This window comes from Urocitellus parryii, chromosome 11 (genome assembly GCF_045843805.1).
Source record: "Urocitellus parryii isolate mUroPar1 chromosome 11, mUroPar1.hap1, whole genome shotgun sequence".
Taxonomy (NCBI): domain Eukaryota; kingdom Metazoa; phylum Chordata; class Mammalia; order Rodentia; family Sciuridae; genus Urocitellus; species Urocitellus parryii.
The window spans coordinates 124,477,284-124,493,685 of record NC_135541.1 but is presented as its reverse complement, the minus strand read 5'-3'; the positions used below and the strand labels follow the sequence as shown (position 1 = coordinate 124,493,685).

At 41.3% G+C, this 16,402-nt stretch overlaps 1 protein-coding gene across 5 annotated transcripts in view; it reads right to left on the bottom strand.

Annotated features, from left to right (window-relative positions):
• Window positions 1-391: 391 nt before the first annotated feature.
• Otud7b (OTU deubiquitinase 7B) overlaps window positions 392-16,402 on the bottom strand; it is a 55,287-nt gene continuing 39,276 nt past the window's right edge. For all 5 annotated transcript variants that reach the window (XM_026404059.2, XM_077791427.1, XM_026404061.2 and 2 more), the window contains 8 exons: window positions 15,959-16,060; window positions 14,814-14,941; window positions 8,884-8,996; window positions 7,925-8,052; window positions 7,253-7,402; window positions 6,555-6,669; window positions 5,545-5,629; window positions 392-4,345 (listed from right to left, as the gene is read on the bottom strand). In XM_026404059.2, coding sequence (XP_026259844.1) covers window positions 3,137-4,345; window positions 5,545-5,629; window positions 6,555-6,669; window positions 7,253-7,402; window positions 7,925-8,052; window positions 8,884-8,996; window positions 14,814-14,941; window positions 15,959-16,060 — 2,030 coding nt within the window. In that variant the 3' untranslated portion in view covers window positions 392-3,136. The remainder of the gene's footprint in view (window positions 4,346-5,544; window positions 5,630-6,554; window positions 6,670-7,252; window positions 7,403-7,924; window positions 8,053-8,883; window positions 8,997-14,813; window positions 14,942-15,958; window positions 16,061-16,402) is intronic.

The following is a 16,402-nucleotide window of genomic DNA, read 5'->3' as shown; positions in this document are numbered from 1 at the left end:
CAACAGAGATTGCCCTTCCTCTTTCCTACAACAAACCAATACTTGTCAGTCTTAATTTCCCAGATATTATTCCTAACTCCCAACCCACCCAACCCCTCTGCCCCATAATATAGCAAACATCACTATCCCCCATTAAAAAAAAAAAAAAAATCCGTTGTTTCAGGGTCCCAAATCCTTAGAATGAAGAGGTTTTTTTTAATCTCTTAATAGTACCTTCCCGAGCTTAAAAAAAATCTTAATAAAATCCTTACATAAGGCCTAAAGCCCTTTTTCCCCATAATTACTTCCTTCCTCGCCCCATCAAATTTCCATCTTCTTTTTTTTTTTTCATTTGAAAAGAGAGTAAAAAGAACTGAGATCGGCTTATTTATAAATAAAAACAAACATGATACAAAGTTTCTGGTTTTGTTCATTTGTCCTCCGTTTTTAAAGCAAAAGCATTAACTAAAATCTAACAACAGATCAAATCCAAACACAGCAGTCCAATGGAGGATCAACTTCCCTGGTTTTATTCTCTGGGGAAACCCCTGGTCTGTTTCCACTTCTATTGGTCCAGGCCATCATCCTATGATATGGAAGCCTAAGGGAGTATGGGGAGGGCCCAGTGTTGGTTTAAGCCACTAAGTGTCTTGTACAGGGTAGGGATGGAGGCTCACATGGTAGAAGATTCATCAGTGTTATTCAACCCCAGAAACAGGGACAAGACTAGGGTGAGGTGAACAAGGCACTCACTGTGGGCACAAAATGGAAGAAGTGATTAAAAACCCAGGTAAATACTATTTTGACACAATTTTTTAAAAATTAAAACTAAAGTTAAAAAAAAACTCATGATGAACAACATTTCAAACATTTAACTAAAGACAGGATCCATCCTCATACTTGATTAATCCAACTTCACTTCTCTCTGGTCCTTGGTCAGATCCTGTCTTCAAGATTTTGATTTTTGTTCAACATGGATTTTTGGCGTTCATTTTTTTAAAAATACTTAACTTTTAAAGTATTGGATTACCGAGTACTCATTTAAATTGTGTGCCTGAGGGGAGTGCATATCTCATGCTAGGTTCTTATATACATATCCCTTTCTTTGGAGTCTCATTGCTTCCTTAAAACCAATCTATTGTCAAATAAATGCCTGAGAATTAATAGCCACAGTTAATGATTAAATCAGCAGACTAGTCAATTTTGGAAAATAAGTGACTTTCGCCTTTGTTGAGGAGAAAGGAACCTTTCTAAATTGAGCAGTTCTAATGAGTGAGTCTTGGCTGGCTTTGTTGGTGAGGGAAAAAATGGGATGAAAACTTTCTCGGGACTGGGCAGAAGGAACATATGCAATTCAGAGTACCCCCAACACACACATTCCCAGCTTGTGCACCTCGGATCAAATGTGGGGATTCTATTCCACTACACACTGATGAACACATACCTCAAACAAAGAAGTTCAAGCACAGAAAAATAGCCCCAATTAAAACTCTGGACACTTAAGTACACTTATTCCCCTTCTCCATATGCACCCAGGAGTGTATACAATTGCATAGTTGATTTTTTCCCCCAGGAAAAAATATAAAGAAACAGAAAACTGGCCCAGGAAGGACTTCTGGCTTAAAGCTCTTAGAAATGGTTCTGGCCAGATCATAAGCTGCCCAGACTTGTGCTTTGTGCAAAATGCAAAGGACCTCCCCCCAACTGTGTCTACATCCCTATCCGCTGGATAATAGGGTTGGGTCAATGAAAGGGAGAAATCCAAAGACAGATCAGCTCATTGGGAGTTATCTGTGATCTGTGGTTATAGTTCACTAAAATATATTTCTCTAACTACCTTTTTATAAATTGCCCTAACCCCCACCCCATGTTTCAACTTCAGTCCTAATATCAAAAATATCTCTTCTTACAAAGTTTATTTATTTATTTATTTTAATAAACTAACCACAGATTAAGGTCAGCTCTGGCTTAACAAAAGAAGCCGGGATGTTAAGTTCATTCTCCAAAAGTAGAGAGGAAGGAGAAAGAATCACTTAAATAGGAAAAAAATAATAATAATTTTTAAAGTGTTTTGTTTGTCGGGGTCCTTTTGTTTCTTTTCTTTAAAAAAATTAGTCAATAAAATAAGTTGCTTTCTACAGAAAAACAGCAGCAGAGGATATTAGTGCTTTATGTAGGTTTTTGGTTTTGTTTGAAACAGTCTGGCCAAATGTCTGTCCTTATCCCACCCCTCCCAAGATGCACTTGACCCTCACATATGGTTATTGCTAAGTAGTTAGATCACTCTGCACCCATTCACCTGGAGAAAATTCAACACACAGCTGCTCTTCTCATCACTCTCTTTTCCAGAGGAATTTTTTAAAAATAAAATTAAAGTCTTTTAAAAAAAAATCACAACCTTCTTAACTTAGCTGAGTTCAGCCTCAAAAAGGATGAGGAAAAGAGAGGAGGCAATCTCCTTTCAAACTAGATAGATGACTATTCAGAAGGAAATCAAACTTCTGAATCCCCTTTTAAATTCCTCCCCTTCCCATCTCCTTAAACTGGAATTTAAACTACCTTCCCCAACAAGCATTCAAGAGCACACTTTACTGTCTTGTCTTTCCAGATCCTTCTGGAGGTAGAATTTATCCAACTCTAATTACTACCCTATTCAAATCAATAGTAAATTTTGTCCAATATCTATTTCCCTCCACACTCCCAACTCCACCACCATGTGCTTTATTCCAACCTAAAAGAACTTTGGTCTCTTTTTTTCTTTAATTAACTGAGAATCTACTTTACCAGTTTCTCCCCCAGACATCTGTCCACTTCCCACTTCCCCACACCAAACCCTCTCATACTACTTTCCATTAGATCCTGGGATGGGACTGAAAGGGTTTTGAGACACAATTACCATCCCTACCCCTTTGTACCTCCTCAGTCCCATCAAGTCAAGCTCTACAAAGGAATAGTACAGCCCTTGAGGCACCATCCAACCCTGACCTGATCTTGCCCACTTGGCAGCACTCAAGCGCACACACCTAAGCTTCCAGCTAGGCTCCCATAAACATTTCTGCATTTGCCCCATCAACCTGGGGGGCTGGGTCTTGATGAGCCAGTGTGTTGCGCTTAACTTTCTTCATTCGGCCCCCTTGCCCTCACAGGTTCCATCCACTCAGAACCTGTGCACCAGCAGCTCCCCACCCGGCTCACGTTCCCGCCTCCTCAGTTCTTCCCTGTAACAGCAAGAGCAGAAGTTGTTTGTCTCAGGGTGTCCATAAAAGCTGCAGTTCGGTTGTTTGCATTTGGTCTGGGTTGGGGGAAGCCCCCGGGGGCCTCCAGCCCATCCATCTGGCTCAGGGGGTTCTCTATAGCCGTTGCTATAGGAATCAGCCACGCGAAAGTGGGGTGGTAACAATGCACCCCTGTGAACTCCATCCTTGGAGTGACTGCCTGGCTCCAGAGAAGGGATGCTGTCCTGGTGGGAGTAGGGTCGCCCGGGAGGGCACTGTCTGGGAAAGGTCGCATATGGTGGCAGGCCCCCCCCACAAGGACCCCCTGCCAACTGCCTTCGGGGTTCCTGGCAGTGCACTCCACCCCCAGAAGGCCGAGGGATAGTAAAGCCCCCAGGATAGCCAGTAGAGTATGCCAGTGCCTTGGACTCTGCTCGGGGGGCAGTCAGCTGTTCCTCCCCGCCATCTGGCTCTGGCTTTTTGGCCGGGGGAGGCCCACTCCCTACCCCTCCATTCATGATCTTCCTCTCTGCCTCCTTCTGTTTCTGCTCTGCCAGGAATCTCTCCTCAGCATCAGATAGGTAGCGCTGGATCATCTCCTCCTGATATTGGTGACGGTGACCCATCTTCAGGGTTCCAACAAAAATAAATTTCCCCTCCCCTTGCATGGCAATCCTCATAATGCTCAGGCTTTGCATCACCTCCTGGCTATACTTGCTCCCTCCATTACCAACAGACTCAGATGTGGGCTTCTCAGATACAGGTCCATCCCCCACTACCTCCTCTTTGACACCTTTCCAGCTCTTCAGTGAGTTTTTCTTCTTCTTCTCCAGTGTTTCAGTGCCACTGCTTACCCCCGACCCGGTTCCCACCCCTCCAGGCTTAGAGCCCTTGCTGTGCATCAGGCCTCCCATGTTCTTCTTGAGCTTGCTGCCCAAGGTTTTGCCAAAGCTGCCCAGTTTGTTAGCCACAGAATCTGCTCTTTTCTTGTCTTTCTCCCGATCTCGCTTTGACTTCTCCTTCCGCCGGCTGCCTTCATTGCTGGTAGAACTACTGCCAACTGACTCCTTGTCTGATTCCCCAGATTCAGGAGTGGATCGGGGCTCATCTCCAGCTGAGGCTGTGGGAGACTCAGGTTGGGCCAGAGGAGCCTAAAAGAGACAAAAACAGTGCTGACAGTTATCCCAACTGGTTTGGGCTGGCCCTTGGGCCCATCCATCAGCTCTCAGGGCTCCCTGCAGCCGCTGTTATAGGAATTAGCCATATGGAAAGGGTACTAAGTACCTTGTGAACTCCATCCTTAGATTGCCTAGCTCCAGAGAATGGCTGTTGTCATGACGGGGAAAGGTCACCCAGGATTCAGAATCTGTCCTTCTCTGGCTCTAGTCAGCTTTCTCATGGGTTAAAGATGTATGTAATATCCAACTCTGATCTCAGCCACTGCCATCTGACTCCTTTCTATTCTAGATACCAAAAGAAACCTCACTGCTCACCATGTATTGCATGGTGAACAACCGTGCAACCATACAATACTCAGCTTCTGGGTAAGGAGGGAGAATATTTCAGATACCAGAATGTCCTTTATTATAAACATCTCTATATCAAGTACTGTTCAAAATTAATCTAAAGGAAGTCTTGGCTAGTCACAACCAACAAAGCCCAACCATCCTTTTAAACTTTAGCACTCTGATGTTCATCAATTTTCTCTTGCTTCTGCTGTTCTAACTTAGAACCCCTGGGGTCCCAAAACTCCTGAAAAAATTCTGTCTCTTTCTGGTGCCTAAAACAGGTCTAACTACAGCATGATTGGGACAAAGTAATGACAACCTCAAGTTCACCAGAAAATGTTTTTGTTTGTTTTGTTGTACTACAGATTGAACCCAGGGGCTTATATGTGCTAGGCAAGTGACTCTACCATTGAGTTACACCCCAGTTCCTAGAAAATGCTTCCTTTTTTAAAAAATTTATTTTTTAGTTGTAGTTGGACACAATACCTTTATTTTATTTGTTTTTATGTGGTGCTGAGGATGGAACCCAGAGCCTCACACCTGCTAGGTGAGCACTCTACAGCTGAGCTACAACCCCAGCCCTAGAAAATGTTTCTTAAAGACTGCATTTTAGTATAAGAAAGCAGAGCCTGATTGGAGAAATATAGTCCACAGAGGAAACTAACAGGTAGCAAGGTAGGAAAAGGTATCCTTTGGAAATTATCTGACATCTTCCTATTACTCCTAACCTTGATGCGTAAGCTACCACTCAGAACAGATTTAGAAGGTAAGCATTAACCAGATCTCCTTATTCTGTCACTGAAAGTGAGGCAAATGTGGGTAGGGATGGAAGAAGCTTTCACCTGTGCATCAGAAGACAATGAGATCCACTTCACATTCATGTAGCTATGCAGCAAATGCAATTTAACCTCTAGGGACAGAATTACACTGTGAAAAGGAGAAAAAAAAAGGATTTAAAAACTTAATGTAATCTAGTAAAGAAAAGGGGTATGATATAGTTGAGAAGAAAGGTGGATGGAGGGGCCTCTACACATGGCTTAGGACTCAAACAGAAATGGGTTTTAATCAAAGCTCCACCAATTACTAAACTTTTGACCTTGAACAAGTCACTTCAACCTCCCTGAAACTCAGCTTGAGTTAATAATGGGTGTCGGTAATCATATCTATCCTGTGGCATTGTGTTAAAATAGTGTTTAGAAAGGGCACAGCCATGTCTGGAAAATAGGAAATACTAAACAATAGCTATTATTATAATAATATTAGGTGAGGACTTATTTTTAAAAAGCCATAAATGCTGGACTTTAAAATCAAACTCCTTCAGCCAGTTCCCAAAGTTTCAGAGGCCCAAAGAAGTTAGCACCAGGTAAAATGTAAGGGAAGAACTTTTACATTCATATGCTGGGAGGCAGAAAGAAGTTAAACAGGCCACGGAGAGTGAGAAGGAATGTATTTTTATTGCTGACTAAACTCCAGAAAGACAAAACCCACAGCAAACTAATTTGGTCAGTTATTTAAAATTCTTCTCAATTAAGCTGAGATAAAGTGTGATTTGATTTTCTGACCCCTGCTTTGGTGATTCTGGGACGTATGAATGGAGGAACATTCTTCCTACTATTAAGAAAAGAATGGCTGAGGCCCCAGGATTCCCATCTTTCACAGGAAGACAAAGCACCCACAATATGCAAAAGTCTTGGTGCCTAACCCCTCTTCCCTCTCTTCCTCTTCCCAAAGAAACTTCAGTTAAGATGCAACTGTCTAGCCTCTGAGCTAAGAAAAATCCCCAGGACATAGCCCCTGCTTATGGAAGAGAGTCCAGCTACAAAATAGGATGGAAAGGCTAGGCCTGCCTCACCTGGCCAATCGAACATTGTCATTGTCATCTTTGCCCCACTCCCAGCCCTTTCCTGGGTCCACAGCAAAGTGCAAGGGCAACAGCTTATGCTCTGAATCTGTAAGTGGGATCACAGCTGGGGAGGAAAAAAGATGCCGTCAAGGAGTCTCCTTGAGGAGAGAAGAAGGCAACTGAACACAAACTGACTTCACTAAAATCATATACAAGTCTCTAGTCATAGTCACTTCTCAATTCTTACATGTGAATGATCCCAGGCATTAAAAAACAATAGGCTAGTTTTCCCCTACCTCCCAACACACAATTACTACTCTCCCAACACACACTACTCTCCATGACTCCCCACCAGTCAGTCAACTAACTCTCATGATATTCTTGAGTTGTTTATTCAGGGAATTCAGAGTCATTAAGATAAAGACAAATGCAGCAAAGCATCTTTTAGAAGGTGCTATGACCTTAATCCATGAGCCCTTTTCTCCAGAGCAGGGAATATAATTTATGTTCCCCCCTCAAAACTTTTGATTTTTTAATTCAAAAACTCTGGTGTACTGTATAACTTAGGAAAAGAGTACCAACATGCATTGTGTGGGCTAGCATGTTGCCCTTAATTCTTTCCTCCTATGTTAGCCCTCATTTCCACTCTTCTAAGTGAAAATAATGCAGACCAAAGGACACTAGAGACATAGACATGCATTTAGCACCTTGTTCCTTGGCATTCTCCTTCTGCTCCATGGACACAAGTGCAGAAAAGTGGGCCTGATCATAGGCGAGCACCAAAGGAGATCGGTGACACTGGCTGGCTGGGACCTCCAAGGGCAGATAGATTCCCCCAAAGGGAATAGGGGCAAATGCTGTAGGAAACCATAGAGATTATTACTAAGGCTGTGTTCTTGCCAAGTGGAAAATCCCTCCACCTGCCTCTGCCAACTGAGTCCCCACTTTCATTCCAACTTCTTTAATAATTGTTTCCAAAGAAGTCTCAGTAATTAACCCCAACTGCTTTACTCTGAATCTCTTCAGAATTTTGCATTTGTTCTAATATGTATCTTTTCTTCCCTCACTAAAAGTCTATATATTTTTCTTTTCTTTCTTCTTCTTCTTCTTTTTTTTTTTTTTTTTCAGTACCAGGATTGAACCCAGGGGTGCTTAGCAACTGAGTCACATCCTTAGCCCTTTCTATTTTGAGACAGGGCCTTGCTAAGTTGCTACGGCTGGCTTTGAACTTATGATCCTCCTGCCTCAGCCTCCCAAGCCACTGGGTGTGCGCTGCCCGGCTTATACATCCACTTTTCTGCTCTCTTCCTGGTGTTTATTCCAAGGCTCTGCCAATAGTGGGTGCTCAGGGTGGAATGAGGCCTGGCTGGCTGACTCACCTTCTCCTCCAGAGTCCCTCAGCATGGTGTCTGCCACGACGACGATGGGCCTCCTAAGCACATGAGCAAGGACAAAGACATGGAACTCTTCTAGGCTCTCATAGACAGGCTCCTCTGAACTTTCCACCCTGGAGTTGGAGAAGAGAATAGGTGGAAGGGGCACAGTGGAAGGAAGCAGGAAAAACAAAATGAGAGCCCTGAAGACCAATTCTGAAGACAGGGAAAAGCATGTCCTTTCCTTGTTTTCCAATCTTAAGGCTACCACTGATCTAGCTGATTATTTTATTACTAGCTATTTTTACTTCCATTTCACAAATAGGGAAATCCAAGAAAGAATATTTGAAGGCTCTGTGGCTAAGGTGGCATTTGGAAGTTAAAGGTAATCCCTGTCTCTTAATATTCATCTTGCTCAACAAGTCCCTCATTTCTCTTATCCAGTGGCCCAATACACAACAGCATAACCTCATCCTGCTTATCTTACCTACCACAAACACCCACAATTTGTACTAATCATGTCTTACAAAAGAAAATTCCAAAATTCCTCTTTCTGTGTTCCCTTAAAAAACAGCCTCACATTCTACTCAGTAGCTTAATCAGAAATTTGTGAAATATTCCCATTTTTTTTTATCTCAGCTTCAATTAATCACGTGGTTAGATCAATTCCATCTCCTGTGTGTCAATTGTACCTGTCTCTTCTGACCTATCTTTAGTCTATCACTCACACACCCACAGCCCTCTTGCCTGGATTATTACTACTATTGCCTTTAGTCTCACTGCCCCCTCTACCCCATCATCCACTGTGGTATAAGTGTGTTCAAATACAGAGAACATACCATGCTTTTACAAGTGTGCCCTTGTCATGAGTCCTCTCTTTCCTTTAAACAACCTCTTAGCACAGTGCTCTCTAGACAGAAAACTCCAGAAAAATTCTTTCCTCCTCCCCATTTTGCCACACTTACCCACCACCATTGGCTCCATTGGTACCTAGATGCATTCGGGGTTCACTTGAGGCAAGTTTGATCAGTTCATTCCATTCCTTCTGCCATTCATCCTCTGTATATACCAGCCCTGACTATGAAAGATAAGCAGGGGATGCCAAGCAATGAGAAGCAAGATTCTAAGAGGAAATACCCATTTTAATTAATTAGTCTCTTAGTATTTGATTTACAATTGTACCACAAAATCAAATTTCTTCCCTTTTAAAGTCAAAATCCATAGAAAGAACAATCTATTATCTTTCAAACATTTTAAAAATCTTCTATTCTTTTCTGACCCATTACAATCTGGTTTTTGTTTCTGCCTTTCATCCTACTCTCCCAATCCCCGACATACCACTTCACCTAACTCCAGTAACGGATAAGTCTTTCAAATTGCCAAATTCAGGGGCTGGGGTTGTGGCTCAGCAGTAGAGCACTCACCTAGCCCTGGGTTCGATCTTCAGCACCATAAAAAAATAAATAAATAAAATAAACTTATTTTTTTTTAAATTGCCAAATTCAGCGGACTCTCTAAAATCCCCAAGATGACTCTCAAATCCTTATCTCTTATCTCTAAATTACTTCTTAATTTCTATTATTCACATATCCAACTACCAATTAGATACTTCTACCTGTCCAGGGCTACCTCAAATTCTTGACATAACAACTTCTGTCTCTGCCCAAACTCATTCTTCTTTCTATATTCTTACCTTAGTGAACACTATCAATTATCATCCTAATACCCAAACGAGAAACCAGGGAATTATCTAAGATTCCTTTCCTTCCTTTACCCACCTCATATCTGGATCCCTTTAGTCAATAATTATGAAGCATTAACTACTTCAGTGCACCCCTAACTTGTTTGTTAACTCTAGTCATGTACTCATGTACTCTTCTAACCAGCTTTCTACAATGCTACTGGAAAACTTTTTCTAAAGTTAAAATCTGATGATGTTTGTGTCCTGATGAGAATTTTTTTAGTAATCCTCATTGTCTGACAGACATAGTTGAAACTCCTTCCCACTGCACGTAACACCCACTTCCTGGCCCCTACCCACTTATCTAGTTGAATAGCTCCCTGATTTAAAAGTAGTACCTGAAGTGCATCACGTTGTTTTGTACCTCTGAGCTTTTTGTCTTAGTCGTTCCTTTTCTGCCTGTTGTAGCCTACTCGTCTATCTGGTAATTTCTAAACTTTCAGGATAAAACTCAAGTACCTCTCCTCTGTGAAGTCCTTCCTAAATATCCCTAGTAATTTAAACACTCCTTTTTTGTGCTTTTCCTTCATACCTGTTTCATCTTGTTGCAATTATGTGTTTGAAATTCATTTCCTATTACTGCTCTTAAAAGCCAGGACCGTGTTTTATGCAATGTGTCCAGTGCCTAATTTGTGATCAGTAATCAGTAAATACAAGTTAAGTGAAACTGTAATTTTTATTAAAGGAGTGTGTGTAGTGGTACAATTTAAAAATATATGATAATTTGAGAGACAAGTTTACTTTTTAGACTTTATTTGGTTTATATCAGTATTAAAATGAATTTATACTGCTTAATTAAATACCAACAGTAGAAGGATCACACTAGAAACATGAAGAACTTAAGAGCTATTTTAAGCATTTTTAGTAAAAAAGACAAAGCTATTTTCAATTTATAAATGCTATTACAAATTTCATTTCAATTAAAGACAAAAAGAACAATGCACAAATTATATGTGGAAGATTCTAGTCACTCTCATATAATCTATCTATCTCTCTCTCTCTCTCTCTCTCTCTCTCTCTCTCTCTCCAGGAGGATCTGACTTCCTCTTGCCTATTTCTGATTCCTATTTTTAATACACATAACCACTAGGTGGCATATACTTCTAACCTTATCATTAAGAAAATATTAGGCTTTACCATGAATTCGAACAAAAACCAAGAAGGTTTGAGAAATCAAAACTAATTAAGTTTGGTGTTTGGTACTAGAGTAAGCCAAAAGAAGCTCCTCAATCCTCTTCCCATTCCCCCTGCCAAGGCTGGGTACAATGCCACACACTTCTAAGCTAAGACAATTACATAGGCCACATTTCTATTTCTAGTATGGAACTTGCATTGTGCTGAGCAAAAGAAGTAAAACGATTGCTCCTTCATTAGCTACTATGCATGTTTTCTTTTGGAAGGAAAGGAGGTAAACTTAGGATAGAACTCAGGTACTTGAGGGTCTCCTGTCTAAATAGCATCATAATCTAACCCTATCTTAAAATAAAATAATAATGATAAGAGATTTAAAAGCTGGAATTGGGCACACCTATTTTGACTATTTCCAGAATTTTCACTTCATAATTTGCTGAGGGCCATTACCAAGTAGGAATTGACGCATCGTAATCCCTGCCAGTGTACCCCATGTTAAATGGACTTGCCTTGGAAATTTGCTGCGACCTTGCTTGTGTGTTTGAGAAAGATGACCCTGCTCAAGGTGATCGAGGGTGGATCCAGGTTTGAGGAAGTATCCCGGTCCTTGGGTTTAGGGTGTTCCCGGTTTAAGAATATGGGTTTTAGGGAAGTTGAGGTTGAAGATTATTGCTGCTGGGATTAGGGTGTTCCTGCTGCTTGTTCCCGTTGAGTTCTCATGAGATTAAAATGGGATTTGGAAAAAGCCTCGTGGAGTAGGTGAAGTGTGCGGGCAGATGGAGACTGCCCCTGAACGTGTGTGGAGGCTGGTGTGAGATCGGGAATAAAGAATTGCTGTTTGAACCTACAAAGCTGTGTGGTGGCTCGTGATTCTGTGCCAAGCTGAGACATTGGCACTTGGCTTTTGGCATTTTGGTGGTCCGTACGCTGAACGTCTGAAATTTGGAGGTGAGTAAATTGCTCGCCCCTGAGGGAAGGCGAGAGAATGGGTGACCATTTCAAAAAACAATGTGTTCTTGTTTTGATTTATTTCGTTTTTGTTTCAAGTTGCCTGTCCCTAGAAATTTCTCAGGCAAACTGGGAAAAATGGTTGGCTCAAGGTTTGAAGTTTGTTAGCCCCGAGAAAGAGAAAATTGATACAGCGAATTTTTATTCAGTTTTTGTTTCATTCAGTTGCGGTTTTGTTTTGAGTTATCTTATTGGGTTGCGTTATCTTTATAGAAGATTAGAAATTAGTAAAAAAGAAACCGAAAAGGTGTTAAGTAAATTGTTAGAGATTCAGACCATGGAGAAAGACATTTTAGATCAAGGAAAAGAGAAGGTCTCTCGAGCTAGTCAGAGAGAGGAAGAAAATTTAAAGGAAAAGGGGTTATTAGGAAAAAAGGCCACAACAAAAGGCTGTTACTAACTCCGTTTTATTACCAGAGGGCGTAATTCAACCATCAGCCCCGCCGATGGAGACAGCTGGGTGGCCCTCAAACCCCGTAGTTGATAAGTGGAATCCTGAGACAGGAACTCAAAGATTAGCATGCCCTGTATTTGAACAGGTAGGAGGGCAGCGAATTCACCGTGCTTTAGAATTTAAAACAGTGAAGCAGTTAAAGGAGGCTGTAACAACCTATGGTCCTCAAGCTCCCTTTACAGTAAGTATGGTCGAGTCCATTACTAACTTGGACATGACACCAGCAGATTGGGCTAGCATGTGTAAATCTGTGCTAAATGGAGGACAATATTTGTTATGGAAGGTTGCCAATGAGGAATTTTGCATGGAGACAGCTAGGCGAAATGCAGCAGCCGGTTACCCTCAAAGAAATCTAGATATGCTCTTAGGAAAGGGACCTTATGAGGGTCAGCGGCAACAAATTGAATATGATCCTGCTGTATATGCACAGATTGCTGCAGATGCAGTTAGGGCATGGAAGACTTTACAAGGACATGGAGATTTACAAGGTCAGCTATCTAAGGTAATACAGAGACCTAATGAACCTTACGCTGACTTTGTAGATAGGCTTATTCAAACGGCTGCCAAAATTTTTGGTGACACAGAACAAGCAATGCCATTAATAAAACAACTGGCTTATGACCAAGCAAATCGTTGCTGCAGAGAGGTTATTAGACCATGGAGACATGAAGATTTAAACACATATATTAAATTATGTAGAGATGTTAATGAACAAGGGCAAGTCTTGGCAGCTGCAGTACAACAGGCTTTAGATGCCAGGCCAGAAACATGCTATAATTGTGAACAAACAGGACATTTTAAAAGGAGTTGCCCCATAAGAGGAGGTTTTAACAAAACTAGAAATCAAAGGAATAGAATACCGGGTATTTGCCCACGATGCCATAGAGGGAGACATTGGGCTAATGAATGCCGTTCTCAAACACACAAGTGAGGTCGCAGCAAATTTCCAAGGCAAGTCCATTTAACATGGGGTACACTGGCAAGGATTACGATGCGTCAATACCTACTTGGTAATGGCCCTCAGCAATAATTGGTATGCTCTTGTTTATCCTCTTCTTGTCCCTGGAGCAGTCAAATCTAAGGTTCAGGTATTATGTACACTCAATGGTGAAGAAGCAAAGCTAACTACTGATTTGCTAGGCTGACTCTAGCTCAGACAACAGACACATTCCACAGTGCCAACCCCAAGTTTTGTGGCAATAAAGATTGTCACTTGCCAGGCGCGGTGGTGCACGCCTGTAATCCCAGAGGCTCGAGAGGCTGAGACAGGAGGATTGTCTGTTCAAAGCCAGCTTCAGCAAAAGTGAGGTGTTAAGCAACTCAGTGAGACTGTCTCTAAAATATAAACTAGGGCTGGGGATATGGATCAGTGGTTGAGTGCCCCTGAGTTCAATTCCCAGTAACCCACCCCTCCAAAAAAGAATGTCACTTATATTGCTTTGCCCATGGATTTATTTCTAATATTTATTGGCTGATTACGAACAGGATTCTAATCTTAATATCATCCTAATTTTAAAAACTAAAATCTTTGTTTTGTTTCTTGGTGATGCTGGGGATTACAGGGCCTTATGCATGCTACACAAGCACTCTACCAACTGAGCTATATTCCTAGCTCTCTGGATATAATTTTTGAGAAAGAAACAATACATCTTTCTCTTCTATTTTAAAACTTAGGACATAATTTTTTTTTCTTTATACCAGGGACTGAATCCAGGGGTACTTAATCACTGAATCACATCCCTGGCCATTTTTCATTTACAGACAGGGCTTCTCTAAGTTTCTGAGGCTGGCTTTGAACTTGTGATCCTCCTGCCTCAGCCTCCCAAGCCACTGGAATTATAGGCATGCACCACCGTGCTCAGATAGGACATAAAAAAATTCTAAATAAAATAAACTCTTAGTTCTATATCATTACCAGTTATAATAATACAGTCAAAGGAGGAAAAAAAGAAACTAGATAGAAGGACAGAGAAAGCTTCTGAAGAGATATTCTGAAGAGATATTTTAGGCTCTGCTATTCTATTATTGGAATAGTAAAGCAATTACCTTTATAAACACACATAAAATAGACAGGGTTGTTTCATTTTGCCCAACCTCTGTTATGAGGATGGAAAGTACAGATAATCTATTGCTACTTTTTTTTTCAATTTTTAATCCATCTAAAACTGAGTATATGCATCCAAAAACTTAAGCACTAACATTCTATAAGAATTGAAAACATAAGTCCTTAAAAATTAATCTAGCCTTATTTTAAGCCAAAAACCAAAATAAAAAATCCTTAGAATTTTCATACCTCATTTTGCAAAACACTGCCACGGAAGGTATTATCTTTCATATGAAAAGCACAATGTTAGACACCTCTTTTTAAGTCTCAGCTTCCCTACACCAGTTCTTATGATTGTATCAGAGAGCATTTACCCTATGGTATAGGTCACTTGCATTTTCCATAACTTTCAGGATTACAAGGGAAATAATACTGATCTGATTGGATTTTATTCGTCTCTGGGTAACTTCGCTAAGTTGGTATGTGAGGACACAAGGTGCCCCCCCAGGCCTCCTACCTCCTTGTTCTGCTGGGTTTGCTGCCACCTCCAGCGCCTTTTCAGTGCTTCCTTCTCGACTCCCTTCTCCATCAGTGCATACAGAGCTTTCCTCAGCATCAAGTCCCGATCATGGAAACCCCACATCCCTATGGCAAGAAAGCATGACATAAAGGAGCCTTACCTGACTCAACTCCACTTACTAATTGTGGTTTGTGGTTTTGTTTTTGTTTTTTACAGTTCTCGGGATTAAATACAGGGCCTTGAACAAGCTAGGCAAGTGCTCTACCGCTAAGCTTCAATCTGAACCCCTTGTACATGAAATTATTAATTATGATACACAGACATTGGCGTGAAGAAAATCAGGCTAAAGACCATGTTCAAAGAAACTCTAGATGTAATTTAGGGAAGAAGTACTAATCAAGAAAGGATGCTCCTACTCTGGAGGTTTAGAGACTTTGAGAACCTGAGAGTGAGGGATATAACACTTCCCACAAACTCCTGACAGGAAGCCCTCATTCCTGAGGCAATTCTAACAAACTTAAATACAGAATAGTGGCAGACAAGACTGATCTGGCACACAGCAATCAGTATCCAAGCTTGAGGAATGGCTAGAAAATGGAGAACTTTTTTAAAACTAAGCACAAATAATGTATTGAGTTATGGATAGGTTTAGTAAGTTAAAGTAAGTAAGTGTCAAAAAGGACTGCTGAAGGGCTGGGGATCTAGATCAGTTGGTAGAGTGCTTGCCTCGAATGCACAGGCCCTGGGTTCAATCCACAGCACCATACACACACACAAAAGGACTACTGAAAATATCTTTTTTATACACCAAAGGAATAACTATCAAGTCGAATTTTACACACACGCACACACAGAGTTGTGCTTAGTGTTGCTCATTATACCTAGAAGTCAGCTCACAGACTGGGGCTTAAGCTAAACCCTGTGTTCACCTCAACAAGACTGAAAAACCAGGACAGGGCTCTCTCCCATTTCCTGCGCGCACATGCACACACACACACACCAAAAAAAAAAAAAAAAAAAAAAAAACTGCTGTGAACTAACTTCTGCCAAGGATCAATCTGGTTGCGTCAAGTCCTACGCATAAGATTTGATTCAATTTCTTCCTTTCTACCAGGGTACAGAAAGCTGTTTTCAAGACTCACCAAGAGAGGCTGCATGCAGAAGGCAGTTCCCATCTCCAGTAGTTGCCAAAGGAAGCAGCCTCTGACAGGTGGGGTCCACACTAACCCACCAATTCAAACGCCCTGGAGAAACATGACAGTGGAAGAAAAGGACAGCAGATTAGCCTCCTCTAGGAGTACTACCCAGAATAAAACCATTGTTCTATTACTCTAAATCTTCTTAAGACATATTTAGTCAGTCAGAATCTGGTGAGCATAACTGGTTAGATCAATGGATCTTAAGTAGGGACAATTTTGTTCTAAGAAAACTTTAGGCAATGTATGGAGATATGTTTGCTTACCAAAACTGGCAGGGGATTTGCTACTAGCATCTAGTGAGGAAGAGACAAGGGATGCTTCTAAATATAATGCACAAGGCAGCTTGCGCAACAAAGAATTATCAGGCCCAAGATGTCAATTGTGCTA